The 20,764-nt window shown below is 38.8% G+C and overlaps 1 protein-coding gene across 3 annotated transcripts; it reads left to right on the top strand.

The window, feature by feature from the left end:
• Nucleotides 1–467: 467 nt before the first annotated feature.
• On the top strand, nucleotides 468–20,635 carry lnpep (leucyl/cystinyl aminopeptidase). Of its 3 annotated transcripts, none has more exons than XM_057319456.1 (18): nucleotides 468–594; nucleotides 7,412–8,234; nucleotides 8,342–8,480; nucleotides 9,335–9,466; nucleotides 12,053–12,173; nucleotides 12,302–12,453; nucleotides 13,581–13,694; nucleotides 13,782–13,913; nucleotides 14,009–14,140; nucleotides 14,226–14,380; nucleotides 14,551–14,639; nucleotides 14,746–14,929; nucleotides 16,168–16,324; nucleotides 16,404–16,588; nucleotides 16,674–16,835; nucleotides 16,920–17,060; nucleotides 17,618–17,699; nucleotides 17,790–20,635. In XM_057319456.1, the coding sequence occupies exons 1-18, from the start codon at nucleotides 549–551 to the stop codon at nucleotides 17,919–17,921; spliced, it is 3,078 nt and encodes a 1,025-aa protein (XP_057175439.1). In that variant the 5' UTR covers nucleotides 468–548; the 3' UTR covers nucleotides 17,922–20,635. The 3 variants fall into 3 exon arrangements, with proteins under 3 accessions (XP_057175439.1, XP_057175430.1, XP_057175447.1); XM_057319447.1 differs by having other exon boundaries at nucleotides 14,548–14,639; XM_057319464.1 differs by lacking the exon at nucleotides 468–594 and adding an exon at nucleotides 771–1,137 and having other exon boundaries at nucleotides 14,548–14,639.
• The last annotated feature ends 129 nt before the right edge of the window (nucleotides 20,636–20,764 follow it).

Genomic DNA, 20,764 nt, shown 5'->3' with positions numbered 1-20,764 from the left:
TCACCAACATCCTCTATATAATATTTTAGTGTAATGTAACTCAAACGTAATGGATGTAGTATTGCTGTTACTGTCGCTAGGGGGCAGCATTGCCTCCCAATGTTCATTCTAGCTGTCAAAAACACGTGTTTAAACAAACATTAATTCATGAATGTTGTGTATCTTTCTTTCTTTTTTCTTTGTTCTCATGATAGTGGACCTTTTAGCTGTCTACGTTATACCTTAAACACTACACTGTTCATACGATGTAATTATTTTATTATTTCAATTTGTCCAATTTCTTTCTTCCCTGGTAGTTGACTTTTTCAGCAGAGCCATCTACAGTGTAGTGTTGTTCTTATAGTACAATGGCGCAATTATTTATAACTGTTCCATTGATTCTCAAATGTGCTGCACACTGCAGGCCCTTAAGAATACACCAGTCCATTGTAGTGTGCATTCACAGAGCAATAGTCACTGCCAGTAAAATGATGTGCATGTGATGGTTAGAATTGCTTGACTGTGATACTATCGCAGTTTTTCTTGAGCATGGCACCAAGTCTCGGCGCATGGAACCTGCAAACCATTTAAATCAACCCGAATATGGAGCCATTGGTATGAATTATGCATTTTTATTTTCATAAAATTAGTGTTTTTATTTTGTATCCTACTTATTTTTGTTTAAACGTTTTTTTTTCTTGTCTTGTTCATTTTTATTCATTGACCTTTTCAAATGTTAGTATGTGTCAGTTTGAAGTTGTCTCTGTTTGACAACATGATCATAAGTAGGTTACGTCGGTCAGTCAGTTCAGTGATGTTGTGTGGAGTAGCAGCAGTCTGTAACTTTAAAGGGACAGTGAAGGGGAAGTCGTGGAAGTAAAGCTTGTCAGACAGCAGTGATTGACACTTGTAACTTGTGTCCACTGTTTTATCAATGCCAATACCTCTGTAATAGTCTTTCTAATGCGGACGGATGATTTTAATGCGCTGATGTGAGAGCTGTGCATCATGCTAACGATGCTAATGTAGCACCAGTTGATCCGATGCGCTCTTGTCTGACTTTTTCGGAATTAAACCGCGATTTATTCTCCAAGAGGACTTTGGTTTTCACCACAGACTTCATTTTATGAAACCTAAGTATGGAGCCGTTTGAAAGCGGTAAGACTGCTGCATATGTCAGGCGACTGCTCTGTGCACTGGCAAAAGTTATCGGCTAACAGGCTACAGCTAGCCGCATCGCTTCGCTTCTTCTCGTATAACTAACATACACACATGACGTTTACGTGCGTGATAAAATAACGCTGTTCTGTCTTTGTGTAAACTGTCTTTTTGTATTTGTTCGTGTTTCTGGTTATCGAGTCGGTTTGGTTAAATAACGTTACTCGAAGATAACATGCACGCAAACTTCCGTCATGCTAACGAACAGATTTGAGTATCGTTAACAGTTATAGTAAATAAACAAACCGGTATATGTTTTTAGTGCGCAGCAGTGCCACTTTAAGTCCATGACAGCACATCTGAGGTTTGAATGGGTATGTCATTGTTTTTGAAGGGGGTGAAAACAGAAAATATGATCTATAGCATTTATTTTCGACTTCAAATAGTCAACAGATCTTCTGTCTGTTAATATTAGCAATGTCAGTATGTATGCATGACATCAAACATGCGGAGGATCTCAAACATAATTCTCCCCATAATCCTGGAAAGGTGACATTTTGTTGTCTGTTTGTGCTTTTATGGTCTTGGACAGGTGGTTCACTGGCCAGCTGGTTTTACTGGTTCGCATTTGTCTCATAGTTTAGTTTATTAAAGGAGACTCAAGTTATTTCATGGCCAGGCCACTAAACATTCGTCTTTGTTTCCTGACAGTAACACGGAACATGATCATGTTCTGCTGTTCTAGTTCACTTCCTGAATGAAAGTTTCACTGATAATGGAAACTTGACAAAAATAGGTCAGATGGAAGGAAAGGAAATGTTTGTACTTAAATAATAGATTCGGCCTGTTTTAATGACCTCTTAAGTCTCCTTGTTTATTTCTACATTATTTGTAACAATGTTTACATGGTAATTAAGCGTACACCCTACCCCGTTGCAAAAACCCAAAAAACTAGGCTATTACAGGTCATGTGGTTGTCCTTTGGACAAGTAAAGTTTTTTTTGTCTCAGGGCTAAAATACACTACAAGACTTTTGCTCAGATTTTTAGTCTGGACAGTCTGCAGATTTGATCAGTTAGTGTGTTTCTATCTGAAACTTTCAAAAAGTCTGCAAGTGTATAGCTGTGTCCCAAATGACATAGTGCATATGCACTATGCACTTAAACTATGCACTCAACCATGTAGTGTATGAAGTTTAGAAGAGTGTATCGGTTTCCATGACATCAATCGCACGGCACAATGCGTGTGAATAAAAAATCAACTTGAACATTGTACAATTAATGTAGTTTTCATCTGTTTTGCCCAGCATTACTTTAGTCATCATCAGATTGAAGCGTTATCGCTCTGCAGGAGTTTTGCTCGAGCAGCGTCTGATAGCCCTGCTACGTAAGCGAAACTGCGACCGTTGAGTGCGTGAAGTGTCACGATCCGGGATGCCTGCACGATCCGTTCTGCGCATGCGCATAATGACGTAGTAAACAACGTCACGGTTTCCCTACACTATTGGTATCAAGCATGCGATGAAACGCTTGATGGCCAGACGACACAACTGGCGGCATATTTTTGTAGGCTACATTGTGTTTTTCATTTAACAGTTCATGGCGGGTCTATTTTGATGTTTTAAAATGTAGCTTACGCTATGCATTACGATGTGTTTACGTGGTTGCCAATCCAAAATAATAAAGGAGTTGTTACATGAACATACACGATTTTGGTTACATGTGGAATAAAGTCTGAGTCTTTAGAGTCTGTCACTGCAAACCTTCAGTTTCCTCCATACTCCCCTTTGCGATTCATTGCTGCATGGCATTAGGCCTACTTAACTTGCTGTGTTTCGATCTGAGGTCAGTAGTATTGTCAAAGACGGTTTTTATTAAAAGCTGCTAATATTAGTTAACTTTAAATCGACTCATTTTGTATTAGTATGGGTCTATATATAGGCTAATATATCTATCTATATAATCTAAATGAGGAATAATCCCTTCAATGGTGTTTACAGAACACAATAAGGAACATAATATGCATTTCCGCCTAGACTATCTGCACTTACATGAAGAAAGAACTACAAACAAGTCTGGGGAAACGTTACAGAGTATTTCAACGCATAGTGTGCACACAGAAGTGACATGAGACCAGAGGTGGACAGTAGTGAAAGTCGCGGTACAAAGGTGCTCAAGCGTGGAACAGATCATGCAGTGTCGTCGCTAAACAGAATTATCTACTACGTCATTATGCGCATGCGCGGACGGATCGTGCAGGCATCCCGGATCGTGTACCGACAGTGTCCACACTTCATATTTTCGGTTGAAAAAGTGCATCATCCGGGTACTTAAAGTGCACGTCTTTTTTGAGGATTTTAAATGTGAACGCAGTCGCACTAGTCACACTATTTATACTACAAAATGGCGTAGAATAGTGCACAAGTGTGCGATTTGGGACGCACCTAAAGTCTAGTTTAAAAAAAATCTGTTCAGATTTTAAAAGTCTTGTAGTGTATTCCATTGTAGACTATCACTCGTGTAGTATGGTAATCTGTGCACCTCATTCACTCAGACATGCAGAACACCCAGATGACATATTTAAATAACAGGATTCCACGTACGCATCTAGTTATATGGCCTCAATGCGATTCGCCATTGATTATTGTCACTCACAAACAAGCACAACCACGACAAAAGCAATTCACACAAACACGCGGCTCTGTCTAATGCACCCAGGGGCGTAAATCCCGGGAGGGACGGAGGGGACACGTCCCCCTCCATCCGAGGGTTGTCCCCCCCCAAATCATTAAAAATCGCACTGTCTATTGTGCAAAATATATTTATGTATACCTAAACTAATTGTGTAATTAGAAAAAAATACAAACGCGAAAAATGCTTTTTAAGTTTAGAAACAGTTGAGTTTCCCCTCCCCTGCCTCACTGTGGTTTGGCCCACTGCCTGCTTTCCCCTTTCATCTCACCTACGCTACACAACACATAAGTAAGGTATGCGGCTCAGTTCAGCAGTGGTTGTTGAACCCCAGTAAGAAGGCTATTTTATTCACGTTAAATTAAGTGATTCTCTTTAATGTAGTTGATGCTGATTCATTAATAAATTAGTTGTGCCTAAAAAGGCTGATTACTGATGTATTTTTCCATGAATCTGCTATGTTAGCGATTAAAACGTTACTTAGCTAGTTAATGTTAGCTTGTTTACCATAGCTTCTTGCATAGTGCGTCAAACACTGCAACTAACACGCCAAAGCCGGTTCCCATGCATTGTTTTATTTGTGGCGACCTGGCATAATGTTAACATTAACGGCCACAATTAGCCGCCGATCCTTGCCATTCAGGTCCCGTGTCACACACAGTCGCACAAATACCGGTGACAGTTTAGTGACTTTGGCACTATATTTAGCGAATTTCAGACTTTTGTCCACAAAAGTTGCACAGTTTTCATTCAGTTGGAAAAGCTCGTTTTCTCATAGTTTGTTGGCGGAGGCAGTGCACTACATGGGAAAATAACCACTTCTCTTTAATGTAGATGTATGGTGACTTTGTCAGACGTGGTTGCAGTATAAATCAGGATAACATTTAAAAAGTGTTTAAAAAGTGACTCATTGTTAACATGTAGTATCATGGGTAGTGTTTTTATACTTGTTTCCTGTCTTGACAACAGAGACAAAAAAAAATGGAAATGGAAACAGCTTTATTAGGTGTTCACTTGTATTACAGTATGTGGCAGTTCAGTTCAGTTATAATATGACTGCAAGTCTGCATGATAAACCTATGAACCTAACGCATATTGTCGCTTTATGATGTAGTAAGTACAATTTTGACTGTATTATCTGTGTCCCCTTCAAAAATTGCTCTTGAGAAATTTTATGTTTATTGTCCCCCCCTACTGTTAAATGAGATTTATGCCCCTGAATGCACCTATCTTATTATTCGCACAGACCGGTTTTTTCGTAGCACTGTTATTTGTATTTTTTTCAAGTTGCTTGTCTGGTCGGGCAAGTAAAATTCTCTCACTTGCCCATACAAAACACTCACTTGACCCGGACAAGCGTTCATGTCAAGCCCTGTATTATATTAAATATATATATTAAACAGTATATAGGCCTATTGTTTGAGTTATAGATTTGATTTTAACTTATGATTTAATGCAATACACAATAATGGTTACAGGATACAAAGTTTTTAATATTTGCAATTTTTTTTAAATGAAACTGAAATTCCAAAGCTTGAACCATTTTTAATGACATTTCAACTTATGGAACTGGCAACATATAAAGTTTAGTTAAACCTTATGTAAGTACATTACTAAAAATGCAATAGTTCTGTCACACTAAATTAAAACTGAATTTTAACATAAAAAAGCTGAACCCTAAGAAAAGCTTCTTAAAACTGTACAATTCGTAAATGCTAGAGGTGGGCGGAATGGCCAAAAATCAATTTCACGGAATGAGTAATTTTATTTCACGGTAACGATATATTTCATGAAACAATCTCCCATTATAATTCAATATTTTATACCTCATTTTTCTTAGATTGATTTAACTAATTTATTTATTACAGTTAATTTAAAGCTCACCATAGTTAAAATGTAGGCAAGTTATGAAAATGTACTAAAGATATCAAATTAAGTTCTGCTAATCAGATGTATTATTTATTCATATTTATATTCTGGCTATACCATATGTATACAGTATGAAGATAGACAACATGTATAACAATAAAGTATGAATATGCACAAACAATGAGAGTACAGTATATGACTAGTGTTATAAACTGGTGTTCATGGGGTCTGTACTGTAGGTCTTTATCGCTCTTCACTCTCTATTAGATGAGCAATTTTAGTGTGTTGCGACTCTCTGTCTTTATGTTTGTTTATTCTCGGGCTTGTTTTTGCACTGCAAGTCTCTGGTGACTCCTCACGCGTCTCCAAAAACTGGAGGTAGAAGCACGTCACATCAAAGCGCTCACGCGCTCGCGAGCATCATCGCGCATTTCAACGCAAGTTTCCTTGGCTCGCCTGAAGTTAAACTTTCTAAAACTATTAACAGCTTTTCAAAACAACCTGACTTCTGAAATACTTGTTGAGAATGAGCTTTTTTAAATGCTGGCGCAGATCCCTGCACAAGCACTGCGGGTGAGAGAAGCGCCGGACTGGAGCGGATCACTAAACTACAGACTGAAAGAAGGTCAAAAGAATGTTTGATACGTTCATTTGTTACGGGTGGATTAATTCATTCCTTTTTTTCAGAATAGCGCCTAATTTGCAGAGCGCCGAGTTAACCACGCCTACTTATTTACATTCCGCGGAATACACGGAATATAAAAATCTCTTACGGTTGACATTTTATTCCACGGTAACGGAATATTCCGTCATTCCGCCCAGCCCTAGTAAATGCGTTATCTCCTTCGGCAAAGAAGCGAAAACGGGACGACATCTTTGTCCTGTGTCAGCCACTGTTGTGCTTCAAAGGGGAGGGGAGGAGTGAGCCGTTGGTTGCAATTCGCAACCTTACCACTAGATGCCACTAAATTCCATACACTGTACCTTTAATTGTTTTATTCTTTGTTGAGGAAGTGACAAAGGCGAAGAATGCATCCTGTTCACAAGCACTTTTGACAAATCGATTACCCAAAAATAAAAAAAATCTTTTATTCACTCTCATGTTGTTCACAATCTGTAGAGGACTTTTTCTTCTGTAGAACACAAAAGAAGATATTTTGAGAAATGTCTCAGTGGTTTTGAGTTAATACGATGGAAGTCAATGGAGGCCAATGTTGTTTGTTTACCAAAGTTTCTCAAAATATTTATTTTGTGTTCTTCAGAATAAAGAAAATCATAGAGGTTTAAAATGACATGAGAGTGAGTAATAGAAGGAATGATTTTGGTGAACTATCACTCTAACAAAGCTAGTATAAAACGACTTGTGCTGTGCGGTACTGTCTGGCTGTGGTAATGTGGGGTAGATTTACTGGAACTTCTCAAAGGCGCATCTTCAACACTTCTCTAAAAGACACACGAGAAGCTTTTCATCTCAAGTTTCATTTTCGTATAATTTTCTACACGCTGACTCGGAAAATGTGATAAAATCATGCCACATTTTGGGAACATTAACTGTCCCCTTATTCACACTGCCTTCACAAACCAATAATTCAAACAGCAGCAGTTTGAAGAAGCCTTAGACGACAGCCTGATTCTTAACATTAAGTCTCTGCTTTTTTCATTATGCTTTTTTAGTCACGCACATTTTGGTTTTCTGTTGCTGCTGTAACCTACAGAGAGAGCTCCAGTGCCCAGGAACATGATCGAGAACAGCATGTTTGAGGAAGAGCCAGATGTGGTGGATTTGGCGAAGGAGTCGCCAACCAATCCCATCGACTCCGACGACGCGGTCTACGAACCCCGCAACTCGCGCCTATTGGTCCGAGGCCTGGGAGAAAATGACCTGGACGAAGACGAGGAGGACTACGAGTCTTCTGCTCGGCTGCTTGGCATGTCCTTCATGAACCGCAGTTCCAACCAGCGTAGCACATCCTCGCCCTACACCCGCCAGCAGCCCTCCGGATTGTGCTCGATGCCCTCCGCTAAGACTTTAGTGGTGGGCGTTCTCATTTTGGTGCTGGTGGCTTCCATAGCCATGGTCATCTACTTCCTGCCAGGCTGCACTTTCACCAGAAATGGCTGTAAGAAAGACAACTCCACCATGGACAACATCTATCCCAATTCCACAAGTGGAGAGCCTTTCCCGTGGACGGACTTGAGATTACCGGGTGGCGTACACCCCGTGCATTACGATATTTCGCTCCATCCCAACCTGACCAGCATGAACTTTCGAGGCAACATTTCCATCACGGTGCAGGTCACGGAGGTGACTAATAAGATGGTCCTGCACAGTTCGTATATGAATATAGTCAAGGCCACGTTTCAAGGTAAAGAGGTCAAGATCCTGGAGTACAAACCCTGGCAGCAGATCGCCATTAAATTTCCAGAAGATCTTCAGAAGGGAATGTACTTTCTGAATATTATCTACACAGCAAATCTCTCCACCAGCTATGACGGCTTCTACAACAGTTCATATGTAGACACAACTGGTGCAAAAAGGTAACCGTTGTGTGAGCTCATTTTGAATGGACTTATTTCTATTAAGTTAATTTATTAATTAGTTTTCCTCTCAAAGGTTTTCACTCTATGCTCAAATTTTCTTCCAGAGTTTTGGCTACGACTCAGTTTGAACCCCTGGCAGCCCGCAAGGCTTTCCCTTGTTTTGATGAGCCAGCTTTTAAATCCACTTTTCTTATTAAGATGATAAGAGAACCCAAATACATCAGTCTTTCAAACATGCCTAAGGTAATTGTTCGATTTTGTATATTTTTTGTTTTGTACCACAATTTAAAGCTACAATCTGTAACGTTTGACTCTCTGTCGCCATCTCTGTTTGAAACATAAAACTTAAGGTTACTTTACGTACTCTTTACATTGAAGTCAAATATGTCTATCATTTCTCATGAAATCGTGATTTACATCTGAATTATAAATCTGTGTGATTTGTGTTAAATGAGACGTGTACTTTTTCATGCACTTGCTCACTAACAGATTTTTTGTTTATTTTAAACAAAAAACACTATAGTTTGCATAAGGAGCAAATACATGGGGATGTTGACAAATATAAAGTCCATGTGTCCTGTGGTGTGACAGCAAAAATGTAATTAATAACATATTTTTTTGAATTATTAATGTTTATATTTATAATAACATAAGTTAATACATAAGTTATATTTAACATAACATAAATAACAGAAGATTTATTTTAGTTGTTTTTTTACTTTTGCTATGTCACACAATAGGACACATTTTCGGTATGTTTGTCAATTAACTACATTTTACTGCTGTCCTTCTGAAACTTTGTATCTCCATATTTCTTGATTTTTTTGTTGTTGCCATAAATCATTATTATTAGTCGCCCTTTATGTTTGTCACTGGGTTTTGCAAATATCTAACCAATAAATAGTATTAAAAAGTGCTTGTCAACGTTGACAACACAGTATTTAATCATTTAAAAAGTACAGTGTTTTTATTCCATTTTCTGAAAAACAGCTAATTTGTACATCCGAGGTTTCAGAAGAACAGTTACAATATAATTTTTGCTGTGTGTGGTTAAACTATGTACGTCAGACTTGCTAAACCGGTCTGGTATTTTGTAGGCCAAAACCACTGATTTAAAGAATGGTCTTCTAGAAGATGAATTTGAGAAGAGTGTTATTATGAGCACTTACCTGGTCGCATTTGTAGTGGCTGAATTCAACAGCGTCAGCAAGAACGTCTCCAAAACTACAGTAAGTGTCCTCCTAAAAAACTTTTGTGTTTTTGTGTTAAAAAAAGTTAGAGGTGCACTGAAAGATCAGTCAATAATCAGCATCGGGGCCGATATATCCTGTTAATCAAAGGAGGACAGGAAAATGCAATGAATTTGTGCTCTGTATATTGAAAAAGTTAAGAAACATCACAAGTTTGTAGGGATGCAGTGTTGGGTAAGTTACTTTGAAAAAGTAATTAATTACTAGTTACTAATTACATATTCAATAGTGTAATTAGATTACTGTACAAATTACTCTCTCCAAAAAGTATTTAGTTACTTATTACTAATTACTTTCTATATCCTACATCAACCTTGATTAGTTAAGTGATTGAAGGATAGACATGAAACTGCTTATTTAATTCAGTCAAATAAATAATATTAAACTACATAAAGTACTCTTATTAACTGACCAAAGTATTACAAATGTGAGAACTCACTATTCACTATACTGATCTCACGATACAATTTATTCACAATTTATCTTTACAAAATGAGTTGATGCTGTTCAAAACATGTACTGCAATTCATTTAACATCTCAACCGACTCGAATCATCACATATTATAATCGATTTTCAACCGGCTCACGGTGAATCATTACATCCCTACCAGTTTGATAATCAATGTTAGTAGTCATTGTAGGAATTCATAACATTCAGAAAGTTAAAAATATTTATTTAATCTTCAGAATCGGTATTGGCAGATATCTCTCAGAATAATCGGCTTTCTGTATTGGTGGAGAAATGTAGTATCCAGTGGCGTAACGGCCGGGTGGGCACGCAGGGCACGATATAATAAATCTGATTTTTGACGTGAATAAATAGGACTTTTAATTTGGTGTTCATTGTTGCCTACCCCTGTTTGGTGATCGCAGTATCTTTTCTCGTCGTTGTTGTTATCCAATCGTAATGGTGAATAGATACAAATGTCCAGGGGCAGGTTGCACCAGCTGTTGCTACTAAATATTTTTTAGTTGCACCATTCAACTTAGTTGAAGCGTAATGTTACGTTTAGACTAAATATTTACGGAAGCCTCCCGTCAGGAGTAACTGTAGGAATAAAATAGAAGGCTCTTGTTTCACTCGACATTCTTAAATGATTTACACACATGATAATGCTGACATGTACAGTCACTTAACTTTTAAAATGGAGAACATGATTACATTTTTGACGGCGCTAACAAGAACCGCCCTTGTGCGCCTCCGTGTGTATATAGGCTATCTGCCTGTGTTGTGCATGTCAAAATAAAATAATCTTTTTATTTCATTGGTGGTTTGCAGTAAAATGAAATCACCCATATTACATGTCATTTATTATTGTGTGAATTATTGTTTTTAATCAGCTTTTGTTTATTAATCTAGATAGATAGTATTCTATTTAATAACATTTTTATTTTACCGTTATTATGTGTGATAAAATACGTTTAAATCAAGAAAGTTTTGAAATTTACAACATTTCAACACAACTTTTTCTCACAAATTTAAAGGCTGCTATTGGACGGTTGAAGGTAAACATCATATTATGTGACTACGCATTACTTTACGGAGAGCTTACGAACTACTAGCTACGTTCTGCCTTATGAACAAATGGTGCAACCGAATAGCATACAGATTTAGTTACAAACTAGTTAGTAGTTACTAACCCCCATTTCACACCGCACGCGTAAGTAGTGCATAAGCAGCGCATATTTTTTTCGGCGTACTTGTTAATAGATGAGATCATTCATACCGCATGCTTAAGCAGCGCGTTCTCTCGGAGCAGATCCGGCGCGTAAGCAGCAGTGCAGCGATCAATCCGTCGCTGAGTCTAGTTTCCCTACTCGCTGTTCCCCCTACGCACTGCTTACGCGTGCGGTGTGAAACGGGAGTTATCCTCTATTGTGGACTTTACGTTCACATTTAAGAAAGAACTTACGAATGGCTGGTGCAACCCTACCCTGGAACGTAATAATCTTAGCCTTCTTTGCTAAATAAGTAAGATCAAATATCTCCAAAACGGTGTCCGAGTGTCACAGATGTTTTTTTAACCATCCCTGTCACCATGCAAGTGGAGATCGAGATGTTGTTTTCTAAATTAAAACTTAAAAGTGAGCTGTACCATTTCAAGTTGGATGTACGTCACGAGGCTACGTGCAAGTAGTCCAATAGTTTTGACACAAAATAATATGGTCTAGTAAGTGGCATAGCACTGGTAAGTTACGATTTTATATTGCATGAATTCCACTGATTTGATCAGGGGTGTCCAATGTCGGTCCTGGAGGGCCACTGTCCTGCAGAGTTTAGCTCCAACTTGGCTCAATTTACCTGTTTGGAAGTTTCTAGTCTGCTTTATGAGAACTTGATTAGCTGTTCAGGTGTGTTTGATTAGGGTTGAAGCTAAACTTTGCAGGACACCGTCCCTCCAGGACTGACTTTGGACACCCCTGGATTATATGGTAAAGAGGCCCTGCCTCCACTCTTGCGGGAGGGCCACCGCAGTTTGCGTTACACCACAGGTAATATCGGTGCATCTCTTAAAACAGGAGTGTGTTACTGTAACTTTTTGGTTTTTTCTTCTCTCTCACAGGTCTCTGTGTATGCAGTGCCTGACAAGAAGGACCAAATTCATTACGCTCTGGACACGGCTGGCAAATTGTTGGAGTTCTACAATACGTTCTTTGACATTGACTACCCGTTACTCAAGCTGGGTGAGCAAGCCTTTCCTGAATCTTCAATCAGGGTTATTAGATTCGCAAAACAGCTTTTATCAATAATAAAATTAAACGTTTATGTCTGTCTGCTGTTGTGATTGAGTTCTCTTGAATACTGTAAATAGATTTAGTGGCCATTCCTGATTTCCTCGCTGGAGCCATGGAGAACTGGGGACTAATCACATTCCGTGAGAACATGCTGCTCGTAGGGAATGATTCCTCCCCTATAGACAAGCAACTGGTGACATCCGTCATTGCTCATGAACTTGCCCACCAGGTAATAAAGTATCTAAATAGATCAACATTCACATGACAGGGTAATAATAGTCACATTCACACTGTTTTCAACGCAGACGATAGGACATGAAAGAGACTCTGTGGCCGCATAGCTATAGTATGTTAGGTACAGTATGTTTATGACCAGTGTGGGTGTATTTAAGTGTTGTCTACACTAACCACAGATTACAGAGTGTAAGAACCTGCATCAGATGGTAGTTATATAACAGGATATGTTTAATAGAATCAACAAAAAACTCTTTGTCGTTTTTCAGATGCTTCAGAATTTTTATTATTAATTTAAAACATATTGTGGATGTGATAGATGAACATGCAGTCATGCACAGGAGTGACAGCGCTCGTGCTAATCAGAATGACTGGCAGGGAAACATATCAAGTTATTCCTACTAAATAATGATTCAGCAGTTGATTGTGACATTTATTATATGGATTTGTGGGTGTTGTTGTCATTTGAATTATAAATGTTGCAGATTGACCGATTAATGTGATATTCATTTGAAAGTGAAAGTGACCTATTAGTCAGATACGGTGACCCATACCCGAAATGTGACCTCTGCATTTAACCCATCCAGAGAGTAGTGAACACACGCACAGCAAGTGGTGAACACACCTACACCCGGAGCAGTGGGCAGCTATCACTGTGTGTACACTGAGTGTGTAACCATTGTTACATCGCAAATATCATAATTCAGCTCCAGTTTGAAGATTTGTTTTAAGAGCCACAGTGGTCACAAACTCTCTCTCTCATCCCCTACACTCGTAATTTGACTATGATTCATTGGCCTAAAAAAGATAAAATACAAAATGAAAGATGAATTTGACTGATAGCATAATTTATTCTTAATTATTTCAATTGATATCGTAATAAATGCTTATTGTGAATTCTTTTGGCCACAACTATCGTGTACTGAAAATGTAATATCACGGTAGCCCTATTGTTGGCACAGGTCATTTTGTAAAAGAAACTCATCATAGCTCTACAGTCCGTGCAAACTTTATTTTGGTACCGTCATACTGTATGTCGTGCCACAATATACCGTCACACTCCTACTCAGACGTGATTTGTTCATTATGTCTGTACTGATGTACTGATTCTGTTCCATTCAGTGGTTTGGGAATCTGGTGACGATGAAATGGTGGAACGATCTTTGGCTAAATGAGGGATTTGCAACATACATGCAGTATACGTCGATTGAAACCGTTTTCCCGGATCTGGACATGGTAAGTTATAGTTTACGGCTATGTTCGTCACGCAAACCATTTTCCACCAGAGAAGCTTAAAGTTGGTTGGTCTCTTCGCATTTCCAGGACACTGAATTCTTAAGCATTCGTTTCAAAGCCCTGGCCAATGACGCGCTGAACTCATCCCATCCGGTGTCCTCTATAGTGAAAACACCAGAGCAGGTTGAGGAGATGTTCGACTCGGTCTCTTATGAGAAGGTACGTCATGAATTACCTGTGAACTGAGATACGGCACAGCAGAAGTATTTCTCATCAATTATAAGCTCAAGTTTTATTGTTTTGTTCCACACCAGGGGGCGTCAATTCTGCTCATGCTCAATTCAACGCTGACAGAGGAGGAGTTTCGAAAGGGAGTGATCGAATATTTGCAAGCGCATGAATTCCAGAACACAAAAAGTGAAGACTTATGGAACAGTCTTACCAATGTCGGTCCTTTTCTTAACCCTTTTTTTTCTCCACTGAGACATTGTTCTTATTAATGTGTATTTTCATGCCTCGTGTTGTACGCAGGTGAGTAAACAGCCGTTCAGCGTGGCCCAGATGATGAACACGTGGACCATTCAGAAGGGCTTTCCTCTGGTCACGGTGACGAGGAACGGAACTCAAGTCACACTGACCCAGGAACACTTCCTTCTGAATGCTAAAAATGCCCCCACCCATGACAGGTTACAGTAGTTTTACTACAATTGTAAACATCAGTCTAGACATTTATCATATTATGGGCAAGATCTGTCTGTTAACATTTTAAACCGTAGCTAATTGAATTGACCATTTAAAGGATGAGACTATCGCAAATCAATCGAATGTTTTTCGTCTTTTGTTTTACTCGTAGCAGCTTGTGGCACATTCCCTTGACGTATGTGAACGACAGCTGTAGCGCTTTGAGTTCCTGCAAGCAAGTTTTTCATCTCAAGGACAAAACAGGTTTATGTCCCTCATGTTAGAAATTGCTTCATATTTCAGTTACTTCATATAGTTAAGTAATAAAACTGGAGAGCTGATTGTTTTTTTATGTTTGAATCTTTCACAGCTACATTGAAACTTCCAGATCAGGTGAAATGGTTAAAGTTCAACTACAGGAGCGATGGCTTCTACATAGTGCACTATGACAATGAGGGCTGGGAGGCGTTAATCGAGGCGTTGAGAAACGACGTCAAGGTCCTCACCCATAAAGACCGAGCATCTCTCATCAATAACGTCTTTGCTCTCTCAAGGTAGATCTGCTCATTTTATGTCATTTAAAGTGGCCATAACTCAGACAGTTTCTGCATATCTCATGTTAATCTTGAGTACTTACAGAATAGTATCGCACCCTTCAAATATCCGTAGAGTCTTTATGTAACTCAGTTCAATAGAAGTTAAGGAAGGAGGCAGGAACCGGCGAACATTTAATAAACTTTAATCAAAATAACCAAACAATAACACGGAAGTAAAAGGCCGGCAGCCCCTCACGGACGACTGCCGGCCACACAAACATAAACACAAAACTTAACATTTCCGGGCCCGGTCCTCTCTCTTCGGCAGTCCCGTCGCTCGTCCTCTTATGCTCCCTAGCTCCCCCGTGAGGCATGCGGGACCGGTGCGCGTACAGCTGATACTCATCACTCACGCTACCGGCCCCGCCTTCCTGCCCCACAGCTCTCGTCCCGCCTTCCTCGCTACATTCTCTTGCCACCGGCTCCGCCTTCCTGCCCCACGGCTCTCGTCCCTCCTTCCTCGCTACACTTTAGTTTGATCACATTTATAAAGGACAGATACAGCTGTTCGATTATTTTCAAAAACATAGGATGCGGGGGGTGGGGGGTGCGGAACTAAAGCACGTGCGCACCCATTGCCAACAAAACACAGACATATGACTCAGTTTTACTTACCGTGTGCAGTTCATGTCCGGCATCTTTTAGCTCTGGGACCGCTCCATCTATCAGTTTCAAACGATCTCCAAATCCAGCGTTATATTCACCGTTTATATAACATTCATCACTAAAATTCCTTGAACAAACAAACTCACCGCAACTTCTCTCAATATCACAAGAGTAACGAGCTGCAGCTGCAGCCCCACAGCGCAGCCAATCTTGACACATCGCAGCCAATCTTGATGGTAAGCAGGTTTTCCTATCGCTCGTCGGTTGACACGTGGGCTGGCTACTTCTTTCGCCTTGCCATGGGCGTGCTTTTCCGGGAGAATTGCCCAATAAGGGACTAAGAAAAGTTGTTATGAAACGGATTTTCATATTCGAAAAAACTTTCCGAAACCTATACAAACGCTGGGAGAGTGTATCGAGCATAGAAATACTACGTCATACGTCCAACTCATTTTTTGACAAGTTGACCATGTCAAGCATGAGAAGACAGCACGTTTAACATTGTAAAGAAGTCAGAATGCATGAAACACCGTTGCATGGCCCCTTTAAAGCTACGATGTAATATGTTTGTGTTTATGGATTGCCTCCAGGTTGGGGAAGGTGCCCTTTAGACAGGTCTTTAATCTGATGGAGTACATCAAAAATGAGACCGAAACCGCTCCACTAACTGAAGCTCTCATCCAGCTCGGTCAGATCTTCAGATTGCTGGACAAAAGATCAGAGCTCCACTTAGTCTCCAGAATGAAGGTCAGTGTAACATCCAGTGTGTAAAATGGTTTTCTGCATGCACAGACGGTTTTCTCATAAAAACATTTGCTATTTGCAGAGTTACATTTTGGTCTATTTCGGAACTCTGATGGGGAATCAGTCATGGCAACTGGAAAGCTCTGTGTCAAAGATGACCCTTAGGTCCGCCCTACTTGAGATGGCATGTTCCCTCGACATTGCCAACTGCACACAACAAGCCAAACATCTCTATGATCTGTGGACGGCTCCTAACTCAACTTATCAGTAAGTCTGAGCAGCGATTGACCCTTGGAGAGCAGGAATAATGCCAACTGTTCAACATCCTCCACTATGTTTCGTGTCGTTTCAGGATTCCCAGTGATCTCATGAGAACGGTCTTTAAAGTTGCTGCCCAAACTGAAGAAGGATGGGGTGTGATATTAGAAACATATAAATACTCCATCTCTGACCCAGAGAAGCATAAGGCTCTTGAAGCGTTGGCCAGTACGCAGGACGTGCGGAAAATTCTCTGGTAAGTCTGGACCACGTATTATTTCATAGGGAAAATTCTGGCGGCATTATGTGTCAGCGCAACTACATTTCTTTTTACCTTTAGGATTCTACACAAAAGTCTTGATGGAAGCGTGATTCCGACTCCCGAATTTCCTTTGGTGGTGAATGCAATTTGCAAGAACTTCGCTGGCTACCTGTACGCTTGGGATTTTGTAAAAGAAAACTGGGATAAGATCACTCAAAAGTGAGTTTTCTTTTAAAAATACAGGGGTCTTTTGAAGCAATGCAATTGATTATAAATCGTAAACTAAAAAAAAAAGCTTTTTAATGAGCTGGTTTTTATTACTATTTTACGAGGTGGCTAATTCATATACATTTGTATACTCGTATGATTGACTTAAGACCGTGGTTCTCAAACTGGGGGCCCCAAGATGGATCCATAAGACCACCAACCAAAAAAAGGGATGTTTCAGCATTGTACTGTATAATTGTATGTTTTCGTTTAATTCGATTTTTAAGTTTAAAATCATTTAAGTCTTTTTGGGGGGGGCATAAAGGGGGCCCACAATGAAAAAGTTTGAGAACCACTGGCTTAAGATGTTAGACATAAGATATAAGTTGCAAGGATAGGGCTTTATTTTTACTTTTTTGTAATTGTTGTATGTTTTTATATGATTTACATCAGGTTTATGCTAAATAACCACTTTGTAAAAAATGATGTGAGATTGCATGTATTTACATTCAAATGTAAAAAGTAATCATGTCAAATTGAATATGCATTTTTCTTCTTTTTTATGTCAGGTTCCCTGTTGGATCCTTTGCCATTCAAAGCCTCATCACGTCCACAACTAGTCAATTCTCCACAAAAACCCATCTCATGGAGGTCTGGTTTCCAAAAAACAAACTATAACTTCCATTTTAGATGTTTTTAGGTGACTTTTTTTAAATGAACTTTTTTTTCTATCTCATCCAGGCCCAAAACTTCTTCAGCTCTCTGGGGGACAAAGGATCTCAGATGAGGATCGTGCAGGAGGCCATAGAGACTATCAAGTTGAACAAGAGGTGGATAGAGACGAATCTGGAGACACTCCAGGAGTGGCTGTAGTGTGAGGAGTCTCTCCTCGCTTGTGCCTCTCACTCCCTCAGGTGATGTCATCTCGCACCGCAGGTGTAAGTGATGTTACCGTGACAACAGCCAGAGCCATTTCTGTCATGTGAAGGATGGTACAGATATGTTTTAGGGCATCATGTAGGGAATTTTTAATTGTATGTAAATAAACAGGTTTGTGTAACAGGTATAAAGATGGTCTTTAGGTAGAGGCACCATATGATTTTCAGTGTCATAACTTGAACATAAACTGCTTGGCACATGATCTTCTCTCACATCACATTGACTCTGTATGTGTGTGTATGAACAGGTTTATGGCTCTGGTCTCATGCACTATTTGCACTATTCAAAGTTACAGCTTGCTCAGGGTGAATCTGGTTGTTTTTGAAATGTTATGATGCATTTGAACCCTTAATGTTGGTGGCTACAGACCAAAACCTGTCATCGGTATCTCTTATATATGTCCTTTTGCTCGCATTGCCAAAAATGATAGTTGCCTAATGAAGGTTGAATAAAATGCTTAATTCTGCAACAACAACAAAAAACGCAGCAACAGAAACCCCTACTGGGTATAAAATCTGGCATCCATGAATATGTTAGCAAAATGTGCAGACAATCGATTGTCAGTAGAGATGTAACGATTCACTCAACTCACGATGCGATGCGATTCACGATTCGAATCTCACGATGCGATTTATTCACGATTTACTCACGATTTATTTTTACAAAATGAGTTGAAACAAATTAGAAATGAACAACTTCCCTTGCATTATTTCTTAAATGCTTCATGTTTCTTTGTATAATAAAATTATGTTTTATTTCAAATAACAAAACTAAACTGCAGTTTTATAACAAATTAATAATAGAAAAGGTCTCTTTAATATAAACAAACTAATACTGTCTGTGCTTTTCTTGGACTTTTTTGCATTTAAGAAATATTAGCATGTCCACGTTTAGGTTTGCAGTGAACATGGCGGCCCCTGCTGTTCAAAAAATGTATTGCGATTCAGTTCACACCTCAACCGATTTGAATCGTTACACATTATAACCGATTTTCAACCGGCTCACGGTGAATCGTTACATCCCTAATTGTCAGTGTATTTGTCTTTTTATTTATGCGTTTGAATGAGTTTTATTGTTTGCATAGTCTGTGTGATGTTTTTGCCTTAGGAGTTTTCCTTAAAACTTTCGTCCTTTGCACAAAATGTATTTTGGAGAGTCTATTTTCGAGGTGAGTGTGTATATTATGTATTAAAGTTCACGCAGGCTTTTTTATGAACTTTTAAGTTGGCGTTTAAAATCGTGTGGATTTATTTTGTTTTTTGCAATGCACATTCTGAAATGATTTCACAGTTATATTGTTATATAGGAGGCGACAACGTGTGTGAGCAGATTTATAGTGTGTGGTTTTAGGATTTGACCGGTATAAATCTATATTTGTTACCAAGTTTAAAGAATGTGTAAAGCTTTAGTGAATGGTACCACCGGAAGGCAAACGGACTGTAAAGTCACATCACTCCTCAGTTTTTATTCTTTAGATCTCCAGCCGTTGCTGCTGACTGTTTTTCTTCAGTAAATGGTGGGTTTTTGTGTGTGGATGGCGTTTTACAAATCCACAGATGTGTTCTTATTGTCTAGAAATTGAATTCGGAGTCAAAACAGTATCAAAACCTCCCACAAATGTACAGAACGGCCCCAATTCACAAATACACCCAAGTGTAGTTTAGTTACATTTCTGTAATTTAATACACAAAACTACTGAACTTTTTCGTTAGTTTTCTGTCTGGAAGATCTTCAAGATCTGGAGTTTTTAGGGTTAGAGTCGGCCTTGTTGGATTTCTTGCGCTATCATGTTATGAGTTTGTATATTTAGGAGTTTGTAGGAGGTTTTATTTAGTTTTAACTCCAAACGTTGATGGTTTGAAATCTGTGGTCACTAGATATCACAAATGATGATAATTATGCTTTCGGGTTTTTTATTTCTTAATCTGACCTCATAAAATGTCACGTATGACTGGTACATTGTAGTACAACGGGTACATTGTAATTATTTTGTAGTTAACAATTGCCATTTGTTCTTTAACCATGAGCTTTATGTATAAATGTTTTTAAGACAACAGCAACATTGCTTACACTCTAAATATGGCGTTTATTGTAGATATCGAAGTTGGAACGTTACAGTGTATCAATGAAAGTATTCATGTTTGTTACTATAGGTTTGGTCAAACTTGAGCAGTATGATTGTAATTCCCTTCTATCTGAATTGATCTATATTAACAATATGGATAAATTGATAAGTGTTGAAAGTACGGTATATTCTTCCATTTGACACCATTATTGTTATTTTCTTAGCAGTCGCATTTTTGGAGCTACTCATTTTTGTAGTTTTCATCTGCAGGTGCAAAATATGATTATTCACTGAATGACTATTTTCTTCCCCTGAAATGATCTCTTGTTTCGGAGATCTCTTGAGTTGGACAGTTATAAATAAATAAATATAAATATGCTTATATTTTCAAATTTGCTTTGTTTAATTGCTTAATAGGTTTGTAGTGGATTATGGAAAAAAGGATTGTTTGGTGGTGGAAACTGTTTATTTTATTTTGTTAAATAGATTTACACTAGATAAAAACATTTTTAAGACATTGCTTAATGGATAACCAGTGGCCCATCTTTACACAACACAAAAAAATAAAAACGTTTGTGAACAAATTTCCCTGAATTGTGTGTATTCATGTTGTGGATTCATTTTTTTTCAAATTATTCAGTAGGTGGCACTGTGCTCTCTCTCAATCATGCCTCTCTCCTCTCATTTATGCTCAAGGATCAAAGAAAACACC

Source organism: Triplophysa rosa, linkage group LG2 (assembly GCF_024868665.1).
Source record: "Triplophysa rosa linkage group LG2, Trosa_1v2, whole genome shotgun sequence".
Taxonomy (NCBI): Eukaryota; Metazoa; Chordata; class Actinopteri; order Cypriniformes; family Nemacheilidae; genus Triplophysa; species Triplophysa rosa.
The sequence above is the reverse complement of the archived record's forward strand: the minus strand, read 5'-3'. Positions and strand labels throughout refer to the sequence as shown.